At 30.2% G+C, this 26143-nt stretch overlaps 2 protein-coding genes and 1 pseudogene across 2 annotated transcripts; 2 read left to right on the plus strand and 1 right to left on the minus strand.

Moving 5' to 3' along the window:
- Positions 1 to 443: 443 nt before the first annotated feature.
- On the plus strand, positions 444 to 3174 carry LOC112728138 (peroxidase P7). The gene is made up of 3 exons (XM_025778169.3): positions 444 to 751; positions 1434 to 1628; positions 2485 to 3174. Exons 1-3 carry the CDS (start codon positions 527 to 529, stop codon positions 3046 to 3048), a joined length of 984 nt encoding a protein of 327 aa, XP_025633954.1. The 5' UTR covers positions 444 to 526; the 3' UTR covers positions 3049 to 3174.
- A 5038-nt stretch (positions 3175 to 8212) lies between these two features.
- On the plus strand, positions 8213 to 13041 carry LOC112728140 (aspartate aminotransferase, mitochondrial-like; annotated as a pseudogene).
- A 4084-nt stretch (positions 13042 to 17125) lies between these two features.
- On the minus strand, positions 17126 to 18335 carry LOC112728141 (uncharacterized). The gene has a single exon (XM_025778170.3). The coding sequence runs from the start codon at positions 18186 to 18188 to the stop codon at positions 17541 to 17543; it is 648 nt and encodes a 215-aa protein (XP_025633955.1). The 5' UTR covers positions 18189 to 18335; the 3' UTR covers positions 17126 to 17540.
- Positions 18336 to 26143: the final 7808 nt, after the last annotated feature.

Here is a 26143-nt window from a genome sequence, read left to right on the forward strand (position 1 = left end):
AAGAATTATTCCGTTGCAGTACTGAACTTTATTTAAAAATTTATCGCTAATTAATAAATTATTGCATGCATAAGACAAAATTCGAACCTTCAACACTTGTTTGAATATTGTTCTTGTATTCCCAATGTTCATATATATTTACTTTTCATTTTAGTAGTTGACTAACCGACTACCTACTCCCTATCATGAAGGACTTAATCAATCATTGACAAATTCATTCTTTCCGCTAATTGGTTAATTGCTTGCAAATACTATTAATTAATTACCTTCTTAATTCCTTAATCTTATATATTAATCAACATAATGAACAGTTCATTAGTAGAAAAGGTCATTTTGTAAACCTAGTCAACCAATATAATAATCACAACTTCACAAGGCATGCATCACACGCACACAATATATAGCACCACAAGGCAATAACATTACAACACAAATTAAACAAAACAAGAGTAGTAGTATTGCTTGGTTCTTTACTTGTTCATTCCAATTATTGAGATCTTGTTATATTAATCGAAATATTTGTTAAATGGCATCATCACATGGGAATTATTATTTCTCATTAATTCTAAGTGTTTTGGTGTTTGCAATTGTTGCAAGCAGTGGTTTGTCACAGCTAACACCAGATTACTATGAGAATTCATGCCCTAATGCTTTGAGTACCATCAAAAGTGTTGTGAAGGCTGCCGTAAAGAAAGAACGCCGTATGGGTGCTTCTTTGCTTCGCTTGCACTTCCATGATTGCTTTGTTAATGTAAGATATATATATACATTACATTCATCTGTTTTATAGTTTAAATAATATTACATATGATACTTCATATTTATAAAATATGAGATTTTTTAATATTTTATATTTTACAATTTTATATTTTACAAAAATATTATATTAATATCTTTGAATAATGCTAAATAGCTAGTAAATATTATTATTTTTGGCTAGTACTTGACAAACAATAATTTATACTTATATTTATAGACATTTTGTACACAAGAAGTATATAATTTGTATTTATATTTATCAGAATTTTACACATATTAATTAATACAGTTTGTACTTAAATTATTCAAAATTTACATATATAAATTAATAAAAAAATTATTTGTTAAAAATAATTTAATATTTAATGATAGTAAAAAATACTAAAAGTTACTGATCTCAAGAGTTTTTGTTATGTAAGAGTTCAACTAAAATTAAAAACCTACTCTTAAATTTTAAATTCTCTAAAACTTAAAAATTGAAAAGATAATTTTATAATAAAAAGATTAGCTTAATATTACCTACTTAAAAATTATTCTCTATACTTCTTCTTTATGTAGGTGTATTATTTATGTAAATTGGACACTTCTTGTCTAGTGCATGACCTAATAATTTTGTATAACGTAGAGTTAATTAATTACTAAGATATATATATTTTTTAAAATGGTGATTTCAGGGTTGTGATGGTTCAATTCTTCTGGACCCCACATCCACCATTGAGAGTGAAAAGAATGCATTGCCTAATAAGAACTCTGTTCGAGGATTTGAAGTGGTCGATGAAATCAAGCATGCAGTGGACGAAGCTTGTGGAAACCCAATTGTTTCTTGTGCAGACATTTTGGCTGTTGCTGCTAGAGATTCTGTGGTTGCAGTAAGTTATTTAATTTTAATTAATATATAATCTTGTTGATCTAGTCAAGAATTATTAAACTTTACATAGACATAATAATCATACATCTCATGTCAAATAGTTTTTTCTTATTATACTAAATTTTATTGAACTATATTCAGCATGTAAGAACGCAACAACTTACAAATATTAAAATACATTTTCTTAATAATTCGTTCATAAAAGACCTAAAAAGTTCAATTTAATAACAATCCCGCTACGTTATCAACAACATTTTTGTCAACTTCTGCCAACTCTGATTTATAACGGTATTTAATGAAAGTGTCTTTGTGGATGTGTCTAATAAAAATATTTTTTTTATGATTATGTCTAATAAAAATATCTTTATAGATATATTTTCTGCATGTGTCTCTTTATACATGTGTTTAAAATATAATAATTAATTATTGTTGATAATAAATTGACAGATAGTATATTGATACCCTATACTTTTCCATTTAATAAATATCAGAAATGTTTGGTAACAAAAAAAAATCAGCCAAAAACAGCTATAACTTACCTTATTTAGCATTATAAGAGGTATCCAATAAATATATGCTGGCTAGCTGGGGTTTGATTTACAATAGAGAAGGCAATATATTTGGCACTTTTTCATGGTTTTAAATATCATCAGCATGCAAAATTATTGTTGAAGTTTTTGTACTCAACTTAATTAGTTCAAGATAAAATCCGTCAAAATTACCAACAAATTGAATTGGTCGAGTAATAAATAATTAATAAATTTTTTTTTTAAATTTCAGTCTTAAAAATAGAAATTATTAATAATTTCTATATTTGAAAAAATCGATCATCAAAATTCAATTGTTCAAATATGCAGTTAGGAGGTCCAACATGGGATGTAAGACTAGGAAGAAGAGACTCTACCACAGCAAACCCTAACGGCGCAAACACGAACCTGCCGGCGCCATTTCTTGACCTTCCCCAACTAATGAAGAGCTTCCAAGACCAAGGGCTAGATGAGAAGGACCTAGTGGCTCTCTATGGAGCACACACCATAGGTTCAGCACGTTGTGTTACATATAGGGGCCATATTTACAATGACACAAACATTGATCCCAAATTTGCAAATTCTCTTAGGTACATTTGCCCTAGGGATGTTGGAGTAGGTGATGATAATCTTGCTCCTTTGGATTGTACGGCTACAAAATTTGATTCTCAATATTATAGTGATTTGATCAACAAGAAGGGCCTTCTTCATTCTGATCAAGAATTCTTCAATGGTGGCCCCACGGATCAATTGGTTAAGGAGTATAGCTATAATTCCAAAGCTTTCTTTCAAGACTTTGCAAATTCTATGATTAAGATGGGAAATATTCAGCCACTAACTGGGGAACAAGGTGAAATTCGTGCTAATTGCAGGAAAGTCAACAATTATTATTGATTTTTATTCATTAAATTAGTTAAGGTGAGGATCGGAAATTAAATAAGTGTGTATACAAGAATATAATTGTGAAGTGTAATATATATAATATGTATTGCGATTATGTTAATTATTATTGTGAAAATATATGTTTGAATTTGTCTATGTAATAATAAGAAAAAAGATTTGTATCTTTTTGTGATATATTGTATGTTTTCATTGTTATTGTATATGTAAGTTCAAATTAGAGATTCAATTTGATGAAATTTTAGCTAATAAACTTTAAGGATAAATATAAACAAGTTGTTTTTTTTTGGATGACATTCTGATTTCTGACCCAGCCTTGGGGAATTAAAATTGTTTCTTTGGCGCGTTAGGCTAGTTTAGGTAAATAGCTTAATTAAATTTTTTTTGAAAAAATAGTTTAAATAATAAATAGTTGTATTAAAAATAATTTATAAATAAGTTATTTTGTGTTTGTGTTTTTAGTTCTAAAAGTACTTATTTTATAGAAATGTGATAAAATGTAGTAGTATTATGAAAAAAGTCATCTTTTTAAACTTTTCTATAAACTTCTAAATAGCTTTTTAAAAAGCTGCAATTTGATTTTGAAAATTACACTAGACATTAATACTACTACTTTTTATAAATTAAAAACTCAAAAAAAATTACTTTTTGAAACTTTCCAAACACATCCTTAATCATTTATTTAATTTTCTTTGTGAATAATAAGTCACATTCTCCAATTCATATAAATTTAGTTAACATGGTGTACTTTCAATAATAAATTCAATTATTAGTTTTCTACACACCTCTCTGCACTTTTTTATTTTTAATATTGGTGGAGGAGTGGTGTATGACAATATGGGGCTGTATGATGCATAACCGGAGTGTGACGGCTAGGATCGAAGAAATCGGACGGTCCGTTTTGAGAATCAGTAATCGGACGGTCCGATTTTAGGCTGGGCAAGTACACAAATCGGACCGTCCGATTTGCGCCCCCAGCCACGTGTCGCGCATGCACGTTGGTGCAGCAAAGATGAAATGATCCCAACCACCCGAGCTCCCTTAAGCCAGTTTCACTTTCACTTTCCCATTCCCATTTCACTTTCACTTTGTTCCATTTCTCTTCTCCCATATACCCCACCCCCAGCCACGGTAGTTCACTCTATTGTTGAAGGTTTGAGCTGAAAAAATTGGACCACACAGGAAAGTATGCCTAAAAGAAGAAAAATAAAAGATGTGAATCGTCCAGAACTCCACATTGCTAATTATCTTGATCATCCTAACTATGTAAGTTTCTATTCCAAAATTTTTTATTTTAGTTAAAATAATAATTATAATGTTAGAGATTAATAATAGTTTATTATAGTAATAATGTTAGGAATTAGTGGAATAATAATTTATAGATATTTGAGTTTAATTAAAATGATATTAGAGATTATTGGATATTAATATTGTTCAGATATGTTACATTATAATAATAAGTTAATTATTGTTATTAATAGAATAATTACAATAATAATATTGTTAATAATAATACGGTTATTAAAAAATTTGGATGTATGATAAATAAATAAATAAATAGAATAAGTAATATTAATATTAATTGTTATAAAATTCGCTTATTGTAATAATAATAATTATTACTGCTAGTAGCGTTTAATTATCAGTAGAATAGAATATAGTAGTGCTGATATTGTTCTGTTGTACGTGTGAATTTAAATAAGTTAATTAGTTTTAATTGTTAATAATAAATAATTTTTTTGTAGTTACTTAATATTATATTAGTCGTTCGTAAATAAATATTATGAATTAAAAATTATTATTAGAGATTATTGGGTATTAATATTGTTCAGATATGTTACATTATAATAATAAGTTAATTATTGTTATTAATAGAATAATTGCAATAATAATATTGTTAATAATAATACGGTTATTAAAAAATTTGGATGTATGATAAATAAATAAATAGAATAAGTAATATTAATATTAATTGTTAAGTCCGGTCCTAATGTCCTGTCCGGCCGGACCGGCCGGTCCGTTCTAGATGATCGATATGGTCAAACCGGTCATTTCGGTCGATCAAGTCGGTTCGGTCGAACTGGCTAGTCCAGTTGAACCAGACCAGTCTGGTTAAACCGGACCAATCCGGTCGAACCGGCCAGTCCGGCCCAAATGGCACACAAATCATACTATCACAAATCTTAATTTAAATTAACGGCGCACTTGCATTTACATATTGAGGAAACTCCGGTGCATGCATGGCCTCCAAATCCAACGATCGCATGAAACTCGGCTCCACAAATGGCTACTGATTTGCTAGTGCATTTGCCACATCCGCCACATCTGCCACCATAGCCTCGTCAGCTTGATCTTCGTCTACACCCGGATCAACGACCTCGTAGTTACTTTCGAACTCTTCTTCACTATCACTGTTGTAATCTTCCAATTCAATATCTCGGTCCGCTGCAGATTGCTCGAACTCGATATACAGTTCGATAAACGTCATTCGCGACCGACTTTCAAGATACACTGAAAACATTTCTTGCATGCTCGCTTCGTCGGTCACGTATTTCGTTTGAAATTGCACGAACCCACCAAAGACAGATATAGGATATCTGTACAGAATACACGACACTCTCCTAGATATTTGAGAATCCATCCTCTCACAAATGACCCCTTTTAATTCTTCAAATGACAGTGTAAATGGAATAATAATATCTAACGGATTATCACACACAAATTTCACTCCTTCTGATGTTTGTAATAAAATATGGCCATGATAATACACTTTTAATCTTACTCTATCATCCATGATAATAGAGAAGAAGAGATCTACAAATAAAGAAGAAGAGATTTGCAGAGAAGATGTTTAGAGAATTGTAGCACCGAAGAGGAGGAATGAAATGAGCTGCTCAGATTGGGTGGGTACATCTATATATATATATCACACTCAAATCGGACCATCCGACCGCATGTATGGCCATTCGAAATTTTTAGAACTAACTAATCGGACAGTCCGATTAGTAGAAAGTCCGCCCAAAAATTTTTTTAAACCCAGAAATCGCTGGGTCTGATTTGGGTTAGCTGGAGTTTTTCTGAAATCAGCCCTCAAATCGGTAGGTCCGATTTCCTTGGGCAAAAAAAAAAAAAAAACCTTATGCATGCTACAAATCGTATGGTCCGATTTGCATGCATGCAACTACGCCACGCACAAATCGGACAGTCCGATTTGTGCCCCTCACCTCCTGCATGAAATCGGACCGTCTGATTTCCCTCCATTAGCTAATCGTCGTCACACACTAGTTAAACACCTCTCAGCGCCATAAACGGGCGTTACACCAACCCTTGGTTCATATCCAAAAAAATTAGCCCACCTCTCTGCTCTCATCATTTCGCTTATATATAGCTTGTTCTAAGTCTTTTTTCTTTATCAAGTTAGGTATCTCTGATATCTAACATATATACCTACCCTCACCATCTTTTATTTTTTTTAAATTTTTTTAAAAATAAAATACAACTTATAATTAAAAAATTTCTTGTTAAATATGACTTATTCCGGTGTATTTGTATATTTTTGGAGACGATGATAATAGTTGCCATAGTTAAATATGACTTATTTTTTTAATTTATAATTAAAAAAATTCTTGAAGAAATTATGCTTGTTGTCTGTGTATTTTTGTATACTCCTATATACTGTTTGTAGATCTATATACTATTTGAAAATGATGATAATAGATTAAGAATGTGGAATTCAAAAAAATTAAAGGAAGTTTGTCGGCGGTTAGACGAACTCTATAATTTTTATAGAGTTTGTCGAGGTGCGGCGAACTTGCTCTAAACAAAAAAAAATTGTATTTAAGGAATTAAAATTCAAAAAATGGTGTTTAAAAAATATGAATTTTTTTTGTTTTATTTCTGAAAAAATCCCCTCCCTCCTATCTATTTTTAAAGTATCTATCACCGAAAATAGTGATTAATTTCTCTGTTATAGATTATTTACTTGAAAACAAATGATTGGTGAGTGTTCACATGATATTTTTACTTCAAATAAAATATTATTTTAGTCCTAACATTAAGTTAAGTATTAATTTTATTTTTAACGTTTTTAAAACTTTCTATTTTTATTTGAAATATTTTAGTTATTTTATCATGCTTTAGTCCTCTAATTAAAATTAAAAGTTTTTTTTTTAAAATATCTTTTTTTCTAATATGATTTTCTTCTAGATATCGACAAAAATTACAATTATAATGGTTACCGTGATTTTTATAATGATTTGAGAATAAAAATAATAAAATAAAAGAAAAGAAGATAATAATAAAAAAAATTAATTTTAACTAGAGGACTAAAATAAAATAAAATAAAATGTTTAGAATGAAAAAAGACGTTTCAACGTTAAAGAAAAATAAGACTTAGCCTTAACATTAGTGACTATTTTACTCTTCTTATTTCTCATGTTTGATTCAAATTAGTAATCTTTGAATTAAAAATTTAAAATAAACTATGTGATGAGCACTTTTTTTTTTTTTTTTGACATTAGAGTGCTTCCAAGTTCCAACGTGTGATTTATGGACATTAGAATACTCCTAACATCGTTTTATGCCTTTTATTGTTGGGCCTGTCGTCCCACAAGGTGACAAATTAGGGCTCTGATGGCCCAAGGGAACGAAAACAATTGACAACAAATTGTTCTACTTTAACTCCAGTCTCCAGCCAAAAATAATAATAAAAAGTATTAAAAGACTAATACTTTTAGTATAAAAAAATAAATATTTATTTAAATATAAATTAAAAATAAAAATATTAAATCTTTAATATTTTTCTAATAAAATTTAAATTGAAAGTGCATAATTTTGTTAATTAAAAACTAATTATTATAAATATTAATTATTTTTATTAATATAATAATAATTAAATTATTATATTAATTTTTATAATTTTTTAAAATTTATATTATATAAATATACCGTCATTGATTTTAGTATATAAATAATTTTTTTAATTAAAATATAAAATTGGTAGTACAATATATACATTTCACAAATTACAAAGCGACATTGCGAGAATCTGATGACACGTGGCCATCATCTGACGGTGGAAAACAAGTCAAACAAACGTGGCCATGTGGTTCTTGTTTTTGTTCCCTCTTACATGCAAAAAGAGAAAGTAAGAAACCATAAACAAACCCAAAGGAGCACATAGAAACATTTTGAGGAAAAAAAACAACAAAAAACCACGGCAGTTGAAGGTAAAGTTCACTCACTCACTAACCTTCTTCTCCTTCTCTATGGATATGTATATATACATATACACAATTCAGTTTTGATTCAACTCAATGAATCATAAATCAATATATAATATTACTATATATATATACAACTTCCAAGTTCCAAATTAAAGCATATGCTTGATGATCATGGTGGTGATGTGGAGGTACTTCAATGGCAGAACAGCGAGAAGGTTTGTATCCACTTGTAGTGGCCATGGTTGGTGGGACAAAGTGAGAGTTGCACCAAAGAACCCCATTGTCAGTGTGAATGAGTCTTTTCTTGCTGACCCTTTTCCCCACAAGGTCAATCTTGCTATGGTAAGTAATTAAAGTAATTAACTTATTGCTATGGAAAGAGAAAAACAAAATGCTTACTTAGTTATTATATTAACATCTTGCTAATAATTTTTATATATGTTAGGGTACTTATAGGGATGATAATGGAAAACCCTTTACTCCTCAATGTTTTGGTGATGCAGAAGCAAAGATTAACAGATATACATTAGAGTGAGTCTTAATTAGCTTTCAGCACTGAAACATTCCTTGATTACAATTTACAAGCTACCATGTTACTTATATAGGAAAGTGAAACTGAATTGAATGTTGGATTATGATTTTTTTTTTTTAAGTTTTTGTAACAATCTGGCTAGTCTAGTCTATAGAACCGGATTCTGAAAAGTAGTTATTTTTATTGACGGGTCGATAATTAATTGAATCATCTTTACTCTGTGCCAAAATTGATCATATAAAACGTTGATTATACTCCGACATTTAGAACAGTTTACATAATCTGTGTCAGTTTTTGGTACATACACTCTAGTTTGGCCACAATTAGTTGCAGATTTCTTGGAGTAAAACTGATTCTATGAATATTTCTTTTGCCTTCTCATGGAGAGTTTATTTAATGTGTTTATTGACAGGGAAACAAACTCTTCTGAGGTTAGTTCAAAGTTTGTTATGGAGAGTGTAAAGTTGGCATATGGGAATGATTCATTTGTTGTAAGAGAAGGGTTGTATGCTGGAGTTCCAGCTTTGTCCGGAACCGGCGCGTGTCGGCTTTTTGCCGAATTCCAAAGGAATTTCTATCCTGATTCTCTAATTCATCTTCCAGATCCTACCTGGCCAAAGTTAGTCCTTTTTCCACAGAATTATTCTTGATGATGTTTTTTTTTTCCCCAGCATCTAATTTTCAAAGTTTGTATGTTATAGTCACCACAACATTTGGAGACAGGCTCAGATTCCAGTCAAAACATTCCACTACTATGATCCTGATACAAAGGGTTTAGATTTTGATGCACTCATAAATGATATCAAGGTATATAATAATTTAGTTATCAAAGTTATGCATGATTTTCATGATCATGAATTACATAGAAATTTAGCATCCATTATACACATCTTGAATTCTTGTATTTCAAGCAAATCTAAGGATATATGATCAGCATTTAGTATTAACATATGAACTACCATCGTCCAATCCAAATGCAACTATACTATGATATATAAAACAAACTTTTGACTATTCTATGTTCATTCTGTGCTTGTAACTTGCAAGTTCAGAACGCGCCGGATTCTTCGATCTTCTTGCTTCATCCTTGTGCTCACAATCCAACCGGTGTTGACCCCACTGAAGAACAATGGAGAGAGATTTCATACCAGTTCAAGGTATGTGATGACACATAATAAGATGCTTAAATATTTGCTATGATACCATAACTTTGAATCGATTGTAACATTCTCTTAGTAATTACTTTCCAGGTCAAAAATCATTTTCCCTTCTTTGATATGGCATATCAAGGATTTTCAAGTGGTGATCTTGATAAGGATGCTGCGGCGCTTCGGATTTTCGTTGAAGATGGACATTTAGTAGGCTGTGCTCAATCATTTGCAAAGAATATGGGACTATTCGGGCATAAAGTTGGTTGTTTAAGGTAAAGATTGTTAATCTGACTCCCCAAAGTTTCAGTTCTAAATCCTTGTAATTAGAAGCATAGCATATCATATACAATGACTCTGTCTCCGTGCATTATAAGTTAGGTCAAAAATATTTTGTGATGCATTTTTGTGATAAAAGTTAAATTGTGTAACAATGTCACCAATATGTTGTACTGTGTTATTTGATTTATTGAGTTCTAGAAAGCGCGACTAAATAAACGAATAACTATAGGAAACCAACTTTTAATTAGTCAGTATTAGCTATTTGCTTTTGAAAATTATTCTTTTAACCCTCAGTTTTTGGAGAATTTAGGTTTTATGTTTAGGATTTAGAATTTAGGATAAAAAAAAGTAGTTTTAAAGAGTTGACTGATATTGGCTGAAAAAAGTTGACTCGCTAATTGAACTCTAAATCAACTATGTTAGTGTCCGACCTAAAAACTAAACATCATATCATATGCAAAAATGGATTTGACCAAACATGTATTACACTTTCTAATTCAAAGATACTTCAAACACAACTTGACTATGATATATGGGGTTTAGAAATCTCAATAAGAATAATAATTTTACAAATTTGTCAAATGAACCTGCTAGCAAGTATCGGCATAAATGACACAAGTTAAGAATGCTACACAATTTTTGGCCAAGATTAGAAAGTAGTAAATACTACACTTTTTTTTTCCAAATCTAAATAATTGAAAACCATATTAGTCTTGAAAATATACACAAATATATTCCATGTCTATGTACTTTCATTTTAAAAATTCGGTTTGTCTCCATGTTGACGTTATGTCAAGTGTCTGTGTCCGTGCTTCATAGACTGATATGCTTGAATGTCGATAATAGTGTCTTGACCCGGGATATAAAGCAAGCAGCTGCAGTGAAAAGCCAACTACAGCACATTGCTCATTCAATGTATAGCAGCCCTCCAATCCATGGCATTTTACTTGTTACTATGATCTTGAGTGATCCAAACATGAAAGAACAATGGAAGAAAGAGATGAAGGTAAAATCACTGCCTTAAACCATATTTTTTGCTTTTTCCATTTCTAAATAGATTCAGTCTTTTTGAAGATCATGGCTAACAGAATCCGAGCAATGCGAACTACTCTACATCGAAATCTTGAGGACTTGGATTCATCTTTCAACTGGGAACATATAACTAATCAGGTTTTTGGTGTTGTGATTTTGCATATATGTTGTTTTACCTTTTGCTTGAGGAAACAAATCATGACTTTAGTTCATGTACCGAATTCAGGTTGGCATGTTCTGTTTTCTGGATTAGCCCCTGATCAGGTTAGACACTTGGAGAAGCTATTCCATATATATATGAGTCCAGATGGACGAATAAGGTACGCTTATGTGGAAAAGATCGGAAACCAATTTTTTTCGGTCAATATTTTTCTTCTCTTATACATTATTTTGTTGGCCGAAAAAAGTTAGTTACCTAACAAACCTATGGTTTTGCGAGCCTGACCGAATCGGTCGGTTCAATCAAATTAATTGGGAATCGGTCATCAGAATGGTCTGGTTCAAAACAAAAAGTAGTTGGCAATTATTTGGTTAGAGCATAAAAAAAACTAGTCAAAGGATCAGTTAACGGGTCGAACCAGCATAATTTTTTTAGCGGTTAATTAGTTTAAAATAGTAAAATACAAAAAAAAAAGTCACTTTTTCTAAAACTATATATATGTTTTATAACTTTGGTTGAATCTCGATTAAATCTTTAAATCTTTGAATTTCTAATTTTACCGATTCAGTGATTGATTCGATTTTCAGAACTTTGAGCAAACCAAAAATTATAGTATAGAAAAGAATTTTAAGTATATTAGATACACCGATGTTCTAATAATTTTTACCATTGATCTCAATTATAAAAAAAATATATAATATATATTAATTAAAATCAACTATTAAGATTATTAAAATACCAGTATTCCGAATATATTTGAAAACTTTCTTATAGTATAGACCATCCCCATATTTGGTAAATATCTAAGAATAATGAGACGAATAAAAGAAAAGTTTGCAAATCGTTTGGTTCCTATCCCAAGACAACGAGGATAGAAACCTAGAAAAAGTAAGAAAAAGAACACAGTTTTTATAGGCACCTATTTAAATAAAGATGTTAAAAACATCTTCTTATGAAGAGTGAAGAGTCTTATGTTAAAAGTGTGTTTTGTTTGTTTATCATCTAATGATAAAAAAAAAATACATCTTCACACAAAGTTAATTGTAAAATCTTTATGATAGTATTTATCATTTTTGTATCTCTATATTATGTTTGGTTTTAGTGGAAAGAACATTACAGGGGTAAAATAGGAATATAAAAAAAGAACGAGAGCATGCTGGAACACACTTTCACTAAACATACATTAAAATTCTGTTCTAATTGTTAATTTCAATAAATAATAATAAGCTTCATTTAACTCTTAAGGTTGTTGTACTTGCAGCATGGGAGGTGTGACACCAAGCAATGTAAACTATTTGGCAAATGCAATTCATCAAGTTACAAGAATCAGTGAAGCAGCCTCTGTTTGCATGTAACATGCATTAATCATAAACTTTACTCTGATCACATGATATATTAACCATTTTTGCCTAATGTAATTTATTCTTGTTAAACCTACCATACAACATACATACCTGTAGTAGGTGAAAATATTCACAAAGTCAAATAATATTAGACTATTGTAAATGTTTTTTAACTCTTGTGAAACAATTAAACATAGCCTAAGTCATTGTATAGAAAGGCTTTGATGTTTTCATATTTGATGAATGTAATTAGCAAATTTAATTACACATACTCTGCCATACACCAAGATTACCAATGTGGGAATTGGAATTAAGATTTATACTTAAAAAGTAAATAAATAAATAAATAAATAATGAAAAAATCATTAAATACAAGTGAAAATCACATGGTGGAAATTCAGGTATAGTCGATTTCATGTGAAGTTGATAATTGAGAGCCGTTAGATGATTTAACTGATTTGACTAAATTTTTATCTAACGGCTCTCAACTATCAACTTCATGTGAAGTCGACTGCACATGAGTTTTCACCAAATCGAATACCATGGAGCGGATTTTTTTTTTTTGGTAAAAAAAGTTATAAAAAATGAGGTTGATTCGAATCGGTTAAAAATTTTAACGAACTAAAATATTTCAATGAACACTATAAATCACACCTTCTATTTTTATATATTTTTAATAAAAAAATTAAAATCACTAAAATAATTAAATATAATATTATAAAATAATAAAATTTGGGTAAATTTCATTAATAAACTGAATGAAGTTTAAAATTATATAAATGTTCTAAATTAATTTTCGTTACATGTCTGTCCTATAATATCTCTAATTTAAATCAAATCAATCAATTTACTATTGATATAGTATATATAATAAATTGGATTAACAGAGATGTTTTAGGACAGACGTATAATAAAAATTGATTTAGGACATATGTGTAATTTTGAACACCATTTAGTTTATTAATGTAAATTATCCATAAAATTTTATATAAATAAATAATTAAATTATTTTATGAATACTAAATATATTTTTTTCTGAATATTAATTATATTACATTTCCTATTATGGAATTTATTTAGGGTGCATCATGGTTGCTAAACACAAACTGTACTGTGGCCCATCCTTGTGCACATGGGAATCAGAGACAGCTAAGTCACTAGTTTTTGTTTTCTATTAACTTTTTTTTTTATTTAATAATTTTTTGTCTGCCGACAAATTGGTTGAACTTGAAGCAAAGCCTTCAACCCAAACAATGTTATGTTCGATATCTTTTTGAGTCTCATCCCCACCTTCTTGGTAATTAATTGGTGTTTGCCCTGCTTAAGAACAGAGATATCACCTACCTTATTATTTTCGAGAGTTTGATTTGAATCATAGTGTATTTATATGTTGATATTAATTAATGCATGCTGTCTTAATTAAATGAATTTATTTTCATAATTAATAGAGACAAAAAGAAATATATATATTAATCGTATAAAAAGGAGGAGTTCTCTTTCACTGTAACGATAGATCAAGTTTAACTTATTAATACAATAATAACATTCTTCTAAAATTTATGAGCAAAACAATGAAATAAACTAGTTTTAATTTTTTGGCTATAATTTCTTCGCTATAAAAGTGAATATTTAAATTAATTAAATAATATTATTTAAATTAAAAGACTGACTAAATTAATTTTAATTTTTACACTATCATTTTGTAAATTAAATCTGTGATTAAATTCTCATCAAATTATTTTTTCCAAAAATTTAAACTGAAGTAAGCACATGGTGAATAATTATATATACTAACATGTATTTAACACAAGATTTTTTTTATTTATTTTATGCTAACTTTTTTTTAAGTTAATAAGATCTAGACTCTAAATTTTTTAGCAACTACTCGATGAAGATGTCAAAAACAATTTCTCATAATGATTTTGATTTAAAAAATGTGATTTATTTATTTTATCACACTTTAAATAAAGACAACACTTTTATAGTATATGAAAATTAAGCTTTACAATTTATTATCCAATAGTCAAAATAAAATATTTTTATATAAAAGCAATTATAAAATAGTATCCATCAAATTTTTTTATAATAAAAAAATTTTAATATTATATCATAAAAATACTTCTTAAAAATTTAAATCGAGAAGAGCATACACGTAAATAATTATATAACATAAATAATTCTTATACAAAGCCCATGATAACATGTCACTGGTTATTTAAGCAAACTACAAATAAAAAACTAACCATTATTATGTCACTGTTTATTTAAGCAAGTTAGATGCATATTTGATTACTGTTGCACGTTTTACAAAAGAATTGGTGTGCAATTCGCTTTCTCTTATCCTACTAATTATTACAGAAATTGCATAGAACGAAGAAGATGTGATCAATTTCATTACATTTCAATTTTGTTCTAAAACAAATATATAAAGATAGAAATAAATATTTTGTATCTAAACAAGAATCAGTGATGGTGACACAGGGAAGTGCACAGTATTAATATGTTCCTTTGCCCATACGACACAGCAACAAACCATTGAAGCCACTGCCCAAAGGAAATGAACTCTCTTAAATGATTCTAAATTTACCAACCACCCTTCACCAAAATTCAAGCAAGTTTTTTAGGACGTCTATATATAAATATGAATTTTATAAAAAAAAAATATTTATTTATTTGTACTAATGTTGAACTTTCAGTACTATTTAATATATTTTTTTCAAAACTTATCGACAGCCAAAAACAGTGTTACTATTATTATTTTATTTTTACCGATGGCTCAAAACCGTCAATAATATTAGTAAAAAAATTTTAACTCCGATTCACCCACGTACTTTTATTCCGTAATATTAGGGAGACAAAAAAACAGCTAAAATTTGTCTTATTTAGTATTTATTAATTGTCGCAACAATTAATAAATGCTAAATAAAGTAAATTATGATTGTTTTTTATTAATTTTCTTTGGTTACCAAATATTTTTTCTTTTATCAATGGTGGTCGATAAAATTGATTAATTGTCGGTAAAAATTGTTCGTCTTATACTGCCTGCATGCATTTAGGTCTTTTTTTTTATAGCATTTTTTTACTACTCACACGTTTTCATGTAAAGATTAAAATTAAATTAAGACTTTGATATGTATTATATTACACAATTTATTTAGATATATTAAATTATTTATTGATCTTAGCTATTATTTTTGTATGAATATATTTTTATATGGGTAGTTATTTTTTTTTTCTTTGGACTCAAATTCAAGTAGATTTTAGGTTAAAGAATTAAATATTTACCATCACAACTAATTTCGTATTGGTCAATTGAAGCCGAATTGATAATATAATGCTCCTTTTGTTATTTTTAATATGCTACAGTGATTTTTTGATATATTTATATTCTCAAATTAATATATAATTTATTGTATTTAAAAGAATTGATGGTACTACCTCATAAAAAGACAACAAATTAAGTAATAACTTTAACCTCCTAATCATTTGTAGCTAATTAACACTGAAAGCTTTTGCAATGAATTGTGACATGTCTTGACCATAAAATTTTGACAACCTTTAATTCCCTTTGTCTATAAAATTTGATTCAGCAAGAAATAAATAAAAGTAACTCCCAACTGTTCTTGCTCTTTAATTTGCAATAAATAAAATTGTTGAGAAAGACAAAGCAAATTCCCTAAAGATAAAGCATTGGTCAAAGATGCTTCTTAATTATAAGGCATTCCTTCACTCCCCTGCCCCAAGTAAAAGGGAAAGAGAAAAAGGACTAACAAATCTACATGTTAATCAATGCTTAATTAGACCTAAATTATTAGTAACCAAAAAATCTCCAAATTTTGCAAAGAGCTATAGATCCTTTTCTACAACTATAGTTAGTTGATCACCAGAACTATATGTGTATGCTTATTAACCAAGGTATTCTGTGATTCATAACCAATTCTATAGGCCATTTTATAAAATTGATATTATTTTTTATTGTCTACTATAATCAATTTTTTTTTCTGTTGACTTGAATTTATTAGAAGTGAAGTATTTGGTTATAGTTCAAATGACATAGTCGTCTCATACCTACTTAGAAGTTGCGAGTTCGAGTCTCCTTATTTTTGGTAAAAAAAAAAAAGAAGTGAAGTATTTTTACTTTAATTTTATATCTAAATTACCTCTAGCTAATGAAGAAAATAAATTTCCAAAATAAATCACTTTAAATCAAAATTAGTTCTAACTTATAACTAAGTAAGTTAATTCTACAATTAACTGAAATCAATTCTAGAAAAGTAGAACTAATTAAGCACAAGCCTAATTAGAAAAAAAAAAAAAAAAACTTTTTAAGATACATGAATACACCTTAATTAAAAAAAGCTTATCCTCTGAAACTGAAGACACAACCTTTGGCATTTAAAATTAGTTGCCCTCTAAACATGATGAATAGAACACAACTACAAAGAATTACAGAGAAAAACTCCAAGCAAAAGTACAATAAATCACAATAATGGCCATGCAACATCCAAGGCCAAACCAAAAAAAAAAAAAAAAACTTATCCTTAAGACATATTTGATAATTATTTCAAAATAAAAAAATACAGAAATACTTAAACAATATTGAAAAGGAAAATATGGCTTCAGACAAAAATATTTACTTGTTTTTGTACATGTCTATTTTTTAATAAATAAATATATATCTAACGATATATATTTATATTTTTATCATTAATTAATTAATTAATTATACATACTTCAAAACAAAACGCAGTCTTTAATTACCTTTTATTGTGCTTTTCTCTTGTAAGAACTTTGGAAACCACTGTTAGAGCTCATGGCACGTGAAATTGCAAAGCACAATGCCGATGAAGAAGGTGGTGGTGATGATGAACCACCACCATCTTCTTCATTATTCGCCCCTCTAAAGTCGAAAGACGAAGAACCATAACTCAAGAATCTCCTCCTTCCGATCTTCGCCATGGGGACAACCTTGGACGAATCCGAGGTTGTCCACCTCGAAGACAAAGAACATGACGGTGATGGCGACGGTGAATGCGAAGGCGTAATAATCTTCTTGAGACTCATCTTTGTAAACAATGCCATGAAAATGTTGCTACTTGATCTTGAATTATTCTTCTTCACCCTCTTCAATGCATTATTATTAAGATTGTTGTTGTTGTTGTTGTGATAAGAGGGTGGTGGAGTTAAAGGAGGAAGAGTTTCTTGAGAGAATAATTTGTACTTTGGTGTGCCAGGTTGAGATTCCCAAACAAATGGGACATTAACAGAAGAAGAAGAGAATCTGAAAGATGGGTTTGCCATTGAAGTTTCCTTTGACAGAAGCCTGCAGAAGAATTTATCATCTTGCTTAATCTGAAGAACACTATTACTACTACTCTTCTGAGAAATCTGATCAACTTTTGCATTTAACATCTTTTTTTTTTTTTTTGGATCTGAAGTATTATTGTACTATGTTTGTATGTATGTGTGATGTAGATTTAAGTTGTTTCTTTTTGGTGCAAGGAAAGTGTGAGTGCCAAACACAAATGAATTCATCACAATTTGCACATCCTTTTTATATGTAACAACTCTTTGTGTTAGGAGAATTTATTTTTAGGAGATTAGGTTATGGGGGTATACTAAACGTGTACTCTTAGTTAATAATTCATACAAAACAAAAATTTAAGTTTAAAAAGTTTAGAACTTCTAGAAATGTTAATAATTTTTTAAGAAAAAAATATAAATAAAAATAATTATGTTAAATGTACATCAAAATTAACCATCAAAATCAGTTATTAATAAAAAATATACGTTAAAATATAAAATATATATTAAAAATAAGTTAAGCAATACATATATTTATGCACAAATATATAATCACTGCTTTTTATGATTAATTTTAATATACAAATAATATTTTTAAAATAAAATTATTATTCACATAAAATTATCTTTACATAAAAATGTCTTTATTAAAATATAATAATAAATTAATTAACATAATTTCAATTAGAATCTCTATTCTTCAAACAAAGCGATCTTTATGTGAGTAACTATTATATATAAGACTCGTATTATTTATTGCTTTTTAATCAAAGCTATCTAATAATTATTTTTTAAATTAAATCACCGACATCTAAATTTTATTACTAAGAATATGACTATATTTTGACTCAGTAAAATCTCAAGTGGACAAAGGCCTAACTTCCAATGAGAATATTTAATATTATTTTTTTTTTCAAAATATATATGAACTTAAAATTAGAGAATAAAATACATATAATTAAAAATATAATAATTTATGTGTCTTCTTTTATCATTTTAAATTTAAAAAAAAATAATTTCATAACATAATATCAGAGTTTTTATAATTGAAAGATATAGAGTTTAATTTTTATTTTCTCCAAAAGAAAAAATGGCATAAAACAAAATTTTTTTTTTATAAAAAATCAAATAAATTAAAAAAAGTATTACTTAAAAAAATGTGTTAAAAATATAATTATTTATATATTTTTTTTATCAATTTAAATTTTGAATAATACTGCACATTTAAGTTTTTTTTGTTAACCAAGTTGATCTAACATAACAAAAATAAGTTATAATTAACATTATTTAAAATTTTAATTATTTAATTTAGTTGGATTTGATTTATAAAATAAATAACTTGAATGTGTAATATTATTCTTAAATTTTATTGAAAAATAGTTTAATGTCTTTATTATCTTAATTATAAAAGTGTAATTATTAATATACTTTATTCGCATTAAAAATGTATTGTAAGATTATGCAAATATGATTTATATGTTACTCATGCAACTTTATTATTATGAACAGCAAGTCAGCAATTGTTATTGAAAGCTTACAATTCAAGTAACAAAGCTTCCAATTTTCTGCACCTAACCATCTTGAACATTTCTTCTGGACTTACTTTACATTTACAGTGCCCCTGACAAAGATTTGGGCCTATAATTAATTAGGCTAGCAAAGCTGAAGCAACAATAATATCTCAATTAAGAAAAATCTAAATAAAACTAACATGAATATAATGGTTAACTGAACTAATCAATTGGCTTTTATTTTTGGTATTGGACCCCACAAATGTGTAACATTTAAACCTTATAAATCACCACTTGATTCTGGAAAGTAGTTGATGTGTATTAAATAGGAACTATATAATAACAACCCTCTCTTAAATTACACACACTACATGAATTTCTTGATCCGGTATGGTATACCTAAGAAGGGTACCAAAAATTTACGGCTGTAGACCCTATAATAATATGGCCTTTGTGAGGAGGAAAAATTGGAAGCGTCCACTCTGGAAATTAAAATATTTATTTTGATTTTTGAAAGGAGTTATCATATTAAATAACGGAAATGTTTGGTAACCAAAGAAAATCAGCAAAAAACAGTCATAACTTATCTTATTTAGCATTCATTAATTGTTGCGATAATTAATTAATGCTAAATAAGGCAAATTTTGCCTGTTTTTTTTTTTTTTGTCTACCTAGTATTACCTAAATAGTCCCTGATTTTTTATTTTAAAGATAAATAAATTATTGACTAATTAAAAATATAAAAACATCTTTCACTTTCTAAAATACGAGACATCTAAGTCTTTTTAAAAAACTGATTTCTTCTTATATATTTTGGATAAAAAAAGACTTAAATGTTTCGTATTTTAAAATGTTAGAACGTTTTTGTATTTTCAATTTGTTAAACATATGTGTTTTCGAATTAAAAAATTAAAAACTTATTTATCTTTTTCTCATATATATTTGTATAAGAAAAAAATATTTATAAATATTGTTAAAATTTATTTGATAAATGTTTTAAAATTAAAAATATATAAAAACTGAAACAAAATTAAATAAATTAAAAAAAGTTTTTTTTTTCCCTTTATATTGAATACATGAAAAATTGCCATATTTTGTTTGAAGATACAAAGTTTTGCCTACTTTAATATTTATTTCATACTACCGTATATATAGTGAAACAAATTTATAACTCCTAGTAATCTTTGTATTTTTGTTGGAACAGAAAGTTTCCAATTACCAAATAACCATAATTCATTCAAAAATAGTGTGGTAGCTTAAATTACCAAAATTTAGGTATACAAATAAAACTTAGTTCTATTTTAAAAGGCAACAAAACATGGGGCACACATGCCACATTAAGGGATACTATACTCGTCATCATAATTTCCATTACAGCGTTGTTATAATGATCATTGTTAATAGTGCTAGACTTCTTCACAATTCACATGCAGCAGCTTCCATTTATTAGGACTGAAGTTATTGATATGGTCACATGGGAATCTTTAATATCTAAAAGACTAAGAAAATGAGGACATATGGTTCTATTCTAATTTTCTATCTGCCATCATGATGATATTGAATGAGACTGATGTTAAATGAAATTAGAGGGAAGATGACCTACTTTGTGTCCATATTCATTTATGGCATAGATTTTAGTGGGTTGTGGACAGTGAAGTGTGTGTGTGTGTATATGTGTAATGTAAGGTCATTGCATGGCACCTGGACTTGCCCATTACACGTAGGCCATATATATATATATTCAACTATAGTTATGATGATTGCCATAAAATTTTAGTAACATGTAGTTAAAATCAACATCATGTTCTTTTTTATTGTTTAAATGCTTAGTAGCATTTTTAATTTTTAAAATCAACATCATTTTTAATTTTTATTGTTTTTTTTTTAATTGGGTTTAAATGCTTGGAAATTATTCTTGCTTGATTAGTTCTTGTTCATATCTGGCTTAATATTATGGTTCAGGTCCAAGTAAGTTAAAAAGGCTTAATCTAAAGGTTGGTCTTTACCACCTAACCGACCTCCCAAAAAAAATGTCGAACTCGAGATGAGCTGACAGATAACACTTATTCAAATAAGTAACTGCCTCCTAAAATTTCTCATCCACTTTCAGAAGTAATATCTCAACAATCCTAAGATAAAGAGATGGTTATCCACCTTCTAAAGTGGAACTACTCCAACGGTGGTTATTGGATCACCACTATAAATACCCTAACGCACTCAAGTAAAACTAAGTTCCAATACTCTCCAGACCTGCTTATCCCCTTGCTAACTTAGGCATCTGAGTGTCTTTGCAGGTAGCACACCCCATTCTTCGAAACACGTAACTCGAATGACAACTCTCGAACGTGAACAAGTCGTAGACCACCTTCCATTAATGCTTGGGCTAATCCTTCAAACCCAATCTACCTATCTCAAGTTACCTACGTAACAGTTCTCTTTCTTTTATAATTGTCCAACTTTGGTATAGCTCGACTTTTTTGTAAATTGATAGGTACCCTGAACTCAAGTTAGCTTTTTAAAATTCTTACGAGTCATCCTTTAGTTATTAGCATGCATGTCGTGACCATAGTCAACAGCTCGGCTTGTGTGGGTGGAGATTGTTCATCTAGACATCTACCATAGTCAAAGTCTAAATGGAGCAGAAAATAAAAAATCTAAATTTTTGCTTTAGAGTAGGCGTTAAATGTTCTTGCTTGATTAATCCTCTTTTCTGTATAACTCATCCAGTTTTTGTTGAGCTCAGTCTTCCGTAGATAAATGAAGTATGTGTCAATTGACAAAAAATACAGAGTGTGTATCTACAAAAAATATTTCGATATTTAAATTAATTTTTTTAGAATTTTCTCAAGTTATAATTAAGTGGAATTTTTTACATATATTTTTTCCTATTCTTCTGAAGTGTTGGATTTTAGAAGTATTTGATAATGTAATTATTGTTTTTACAAATGAACGAATAATCATGTGTGATATTAATTAACCACAAAGAACATAACTAAGTATAATTATCTATCTAATTACAAAATTTGGAACTTTTTTTTGTGGAATTTCCTCCAGAAAGTATTGTTACGTTCATCGATGAACAGGTAAATTGTGGTTGCATATGCAGTGATTTTGAGAGTTAATTTGGAAATAGAAACAAATAAGAGAGAGCTTATATATTCAAAATTAATTTATAATGTAACTGTCACTCTCTGATGAATTATAGTATATGCAATTTGTTAGGTATCATAAGTGAAAAAAGAGAAGACTAGCAATGTGATTAACAAAAAACAGAGAAGATAGAATTGATTATACAGAGCGTAATTTTGATTTCTAGTTATTCAGAAAGGAGCATACTTTCTATTTATATACAAGGACTTAATTGAATATGTTCCGTCCGGAAGGAGCTGAAGTATACGACGTCTTGCTAACTGCTGGACTTCGCAGAAGAGCTATAAATCATCCAGGAAGCAGCGCTATAGAGGGACCTCGACACCTTGAAACACAGCGGCGGGAGCACCTGCAAAAAGCACTCCGACGCTTAAGTTAGAATGAGAATTATCAGTAAGTGAAGGGAGTAAACTAGAGTGAGTTATGTAACCTGTCTTTTCTGGGTTATTTGGGTTTGGTTTTATAGATGGATGAGGTGATGTACGTTGCTTGGTTGTTCCGATATTGGTGGCTTTAGAGAGTGTGTTTTGTTGTTGTTGGTAACGGCTAATGGATAGTTTTTGACTTGTACATGTATTTAGTCAAGTAGTTCGTTTCTGTTTTGATTTATTTGTTTCCGAGATTTATGGTCGGTTATTGATGTTGATAGGATTTCCGAGCTTAGTGGGGTACACGTCATAGCCCCCAAGGTCGGCTGGCATTGTGTGTGAATGGTAGGCGAGCTTTTTTGCTTTGTCGTTCTTGGACTTTTCTCAAATGAATTTTAGAGGAATTTTGAGTGACCTTGAAAGACTCTCGCTGTTTCTTCTCTTGCAAAACGTGCTCGCTTTTAATGTGCTCTCTTGCCGTTTGGGTTTTCCACATTTTTTAGTGGTTGCGGTTTAAGTTACCCACGAAGTTAGTGGGCTTTGCAATAATTTTTCTTTGTTTCGGAAATTGCTGTTTCAAATTCTTCCTAGTACCTGACTTTTGCTATGACTTCCAAAGGTTTGTCCCTTTCTCTGTAGTTTGTTCTTGTTTCTCTATTCTTTCTTCTGAAATGGCGAAAGATAAAGAAAAAGAGAAGGTTGTGGAAGACGATGAGGCGAATCCGTATCATTGGGTTCATGATGACGTGAAGACTCGTTCCTCCTCATTTGTTAGTGCTGACTCTATGGGTGAGATTCGGGGTTTGAATGTTGTAAAGGAGGGTTCGGGTGCTGTTGTTGAGTTCCTCCCATGCTCTATTGAAGATAGGGTTTGTGAAAGGAGGGGAGATTGGCAGTATTTTTACTTTTATACGCCTTGTCTTGTTGAGCTTCATGTGAAGTTTCCTTTTTCTGCATTTGAGTGCGACGTTTTAACTCAGTTAAACTGCGTGCCTTCACAGTTGCATCCCAATTCGTGGGCGTTTCTGCGTGCTTTCCAATGTTTAATGAGCTTTCTGTCTGTTCCCTACTCTCTTGCTATATTTTTTTCTTTGTTCCAAGCGAAGGGGGTTCGAAAGGGGTTGTGGGTATGTTTGAGTAGCTACCCCGGTCGTTCTCTCTTTCTTCTTTATAAGTCTTCCTTCAAAAATTTTAAGTTTTTGTTTGTGAAAGTAAGATCAGTAGAGTCCGAATACCCTTTCTATCTTGATGACGAATTGATAGAGAGGTTTCCCCTGTATTGGTGCTCGGAACCCTGTCAGATTCTCGAGGCTGTGGAGCGAAGTGAGGAAGAAGAGCGTTTGTTAGACTTTTTGGTTGAGAGTTTTCCCGGGGGGGAGTGTCTGTCTATTCCTGACCTTCTTCGCTATCATGACTCTGGTGATGTGGAGGGTTTGAAAACATATTTAGGTACTTCTTTGATTGTTCTATGATTATTTCTCATTCGTTTTATTTATTCTGACCTTTTGCTTCTGCGTAGGTGGGCGAGTTCCTCTCCTTGATCCGTCACGTCTTCAGACTTTTCTGAAGAAGAAAAAAGATAGAAGCTTACTGATGCCACTATGGCCGCGAATGAGGGGGTGGTGATGCTGCTCAATCTGTTGCTCAAGCGGCGTCCTCTTTCAAAAGGAAGAGGGATGTTGCTGAAAAATCTGTGGAGGTAATTTCGGAAGAAATCAGGGAGGTTGTTGGAGGCGGCATGTTTGCTTTTGATCGGCAGAAGAAACTTCATGGTTTCATCCCTGGTTCTGGTTCGCATTCCCTATGGAGCGATCAATTTGACTTTGCCGATCTTGCTGATAGGGCGTCTCAATATCCTGGTGACATGCTTATGACTCGCCGTGTTGGCATGGAAGCTCTTGGTAAATTTGTTCAGGTAATATTTGTCATAGTCCGAGCTTTTTTAAAACATTTTTGTTTGTCTTTTGATTTTTATTTCGGCTTCAAATTTGTATAGATTGTTGCCTCTCGCTTAATGTGTGTTGGTCGTACCACTGAGCTCATTGGCGCTGAGCAGCAGGAGGCTATAAACAAAGTTGCTGATCTGGAGAAGTCATATAACGTGAGGATTGCTGAGTTGGAGAAAGCTGCTAAGGAGAAAGATGATGCTATTATCAGTGCTGTGGCTAAGGCAAAGGATTTTGAAGAGGAGGTGACTCGTTTAAGGGATCAGATTCGTCTATTGCAAGCTGAAGTTAAGGAGAATGATGTGGCTAAGGGTCAGCTTACTTCCCGTGTTCATGAGTTGGAGGAGAATGGTATGGAGATGTTCTCTTATGGATTTGAGCGAGCTGTAAGTCAGATTGCTGTGTTGGCTCCAGATTTTGACAGTGATCAACTTGATATGACCAAGATAGTAGTTGGTGGAAAGTTGGTTGTAGACGGCACTGTGGAGGAGCACGATGAGAACGCTCCTCCCTCTTAGTTCGTTTTGTTAATATTTTGGATATGTATAGTTGACTCTCTACCTTTTGACTTAGTGTTGTTGACCGAGGTTTGGTCCTCTTGTTTTGTTGATATTTTGAACTGTTTGTTTTGGCCGAGGTTGGGCCAAATTGGTGATATCATTTTGTTTGTGATTTTTGTATGCTTTATTGCTTTCGAATTGTCATTTGTTAGGCCCGGATTTGTTTGAGAGAATCGTTCGATAATTTGGATATATTGGGCGTCCGGCCTCATTAAAACCCTTCCTTAGGCAAAACCCTTTTTGTTTTGGGAAAAAAGCTCTAAGGGGGAAAAGAGTACCTCCATCCGCTAATTGTACAATTCATGATCTATACAGTTTCAATGATGAAACATTCTAGTTCCCTGACACTGGGTTGCCTTGTAGTGTTTGGAGTTGATAAGCTCCCATTCCAAGTACTTTTACTATTCGGAAGGGTCCTTCCCAGTTCGCGGCGAGCTTGCCATGCGAAGGAGGTCGTCTTGCATCTTCGGTTCGTCTGAGGACTAAATCGTCCTTCGAAAAAGCTCTTGGGACGACTTTGCTATTGTG

The sequence above is a fragment of the Arachis hypogaea genome, chromosome 12 (genome assembly GCF_003086295.3).
Source record: "Arachis hypogaea cultivar Tifrunner chromosome 12, arahy.Tifrunner.gnm2.J5K5, whole genome shotgun sequence".
In the NCBI taxonomy this organism is placed as follows: domain Eukaryota; kingdom Viridiplantae; phylum Streptophyta; class Magnoliopsida; order Fabales; family Fabaceae; genus Arachis; species Arachis hypogaea.

Coding starts and splice junctions, on each gene's coding strand:
- LOC112728138 (XM_025778169.3), top strand. CDS start 527: ATGGCATCATCACATGGGAATTATTATTTCTCATTAATTCTAAGTGTT. Junction 752..1,433: donor TCCATGATTGCTTTGTTAAT/GTAAGATATATA, acceptor TGGTGATTTCAG/GGTTGTGATGGTTCAATTCT. Junction 1,629..2,484: donor CTAGAGATTCTGTGGTTGCA/GTAAGTTATTTA, acceptor TCAAATATGCAG/TTAGGAGGTCCAACATGGGA.
- LOC112728141 (XM_025778170.3), bottom strand. CDS start 18,188: ATGTTAAATGCAAAAGTTGATCAGATTTCTCAGAAGAGTAGTAGTAAT.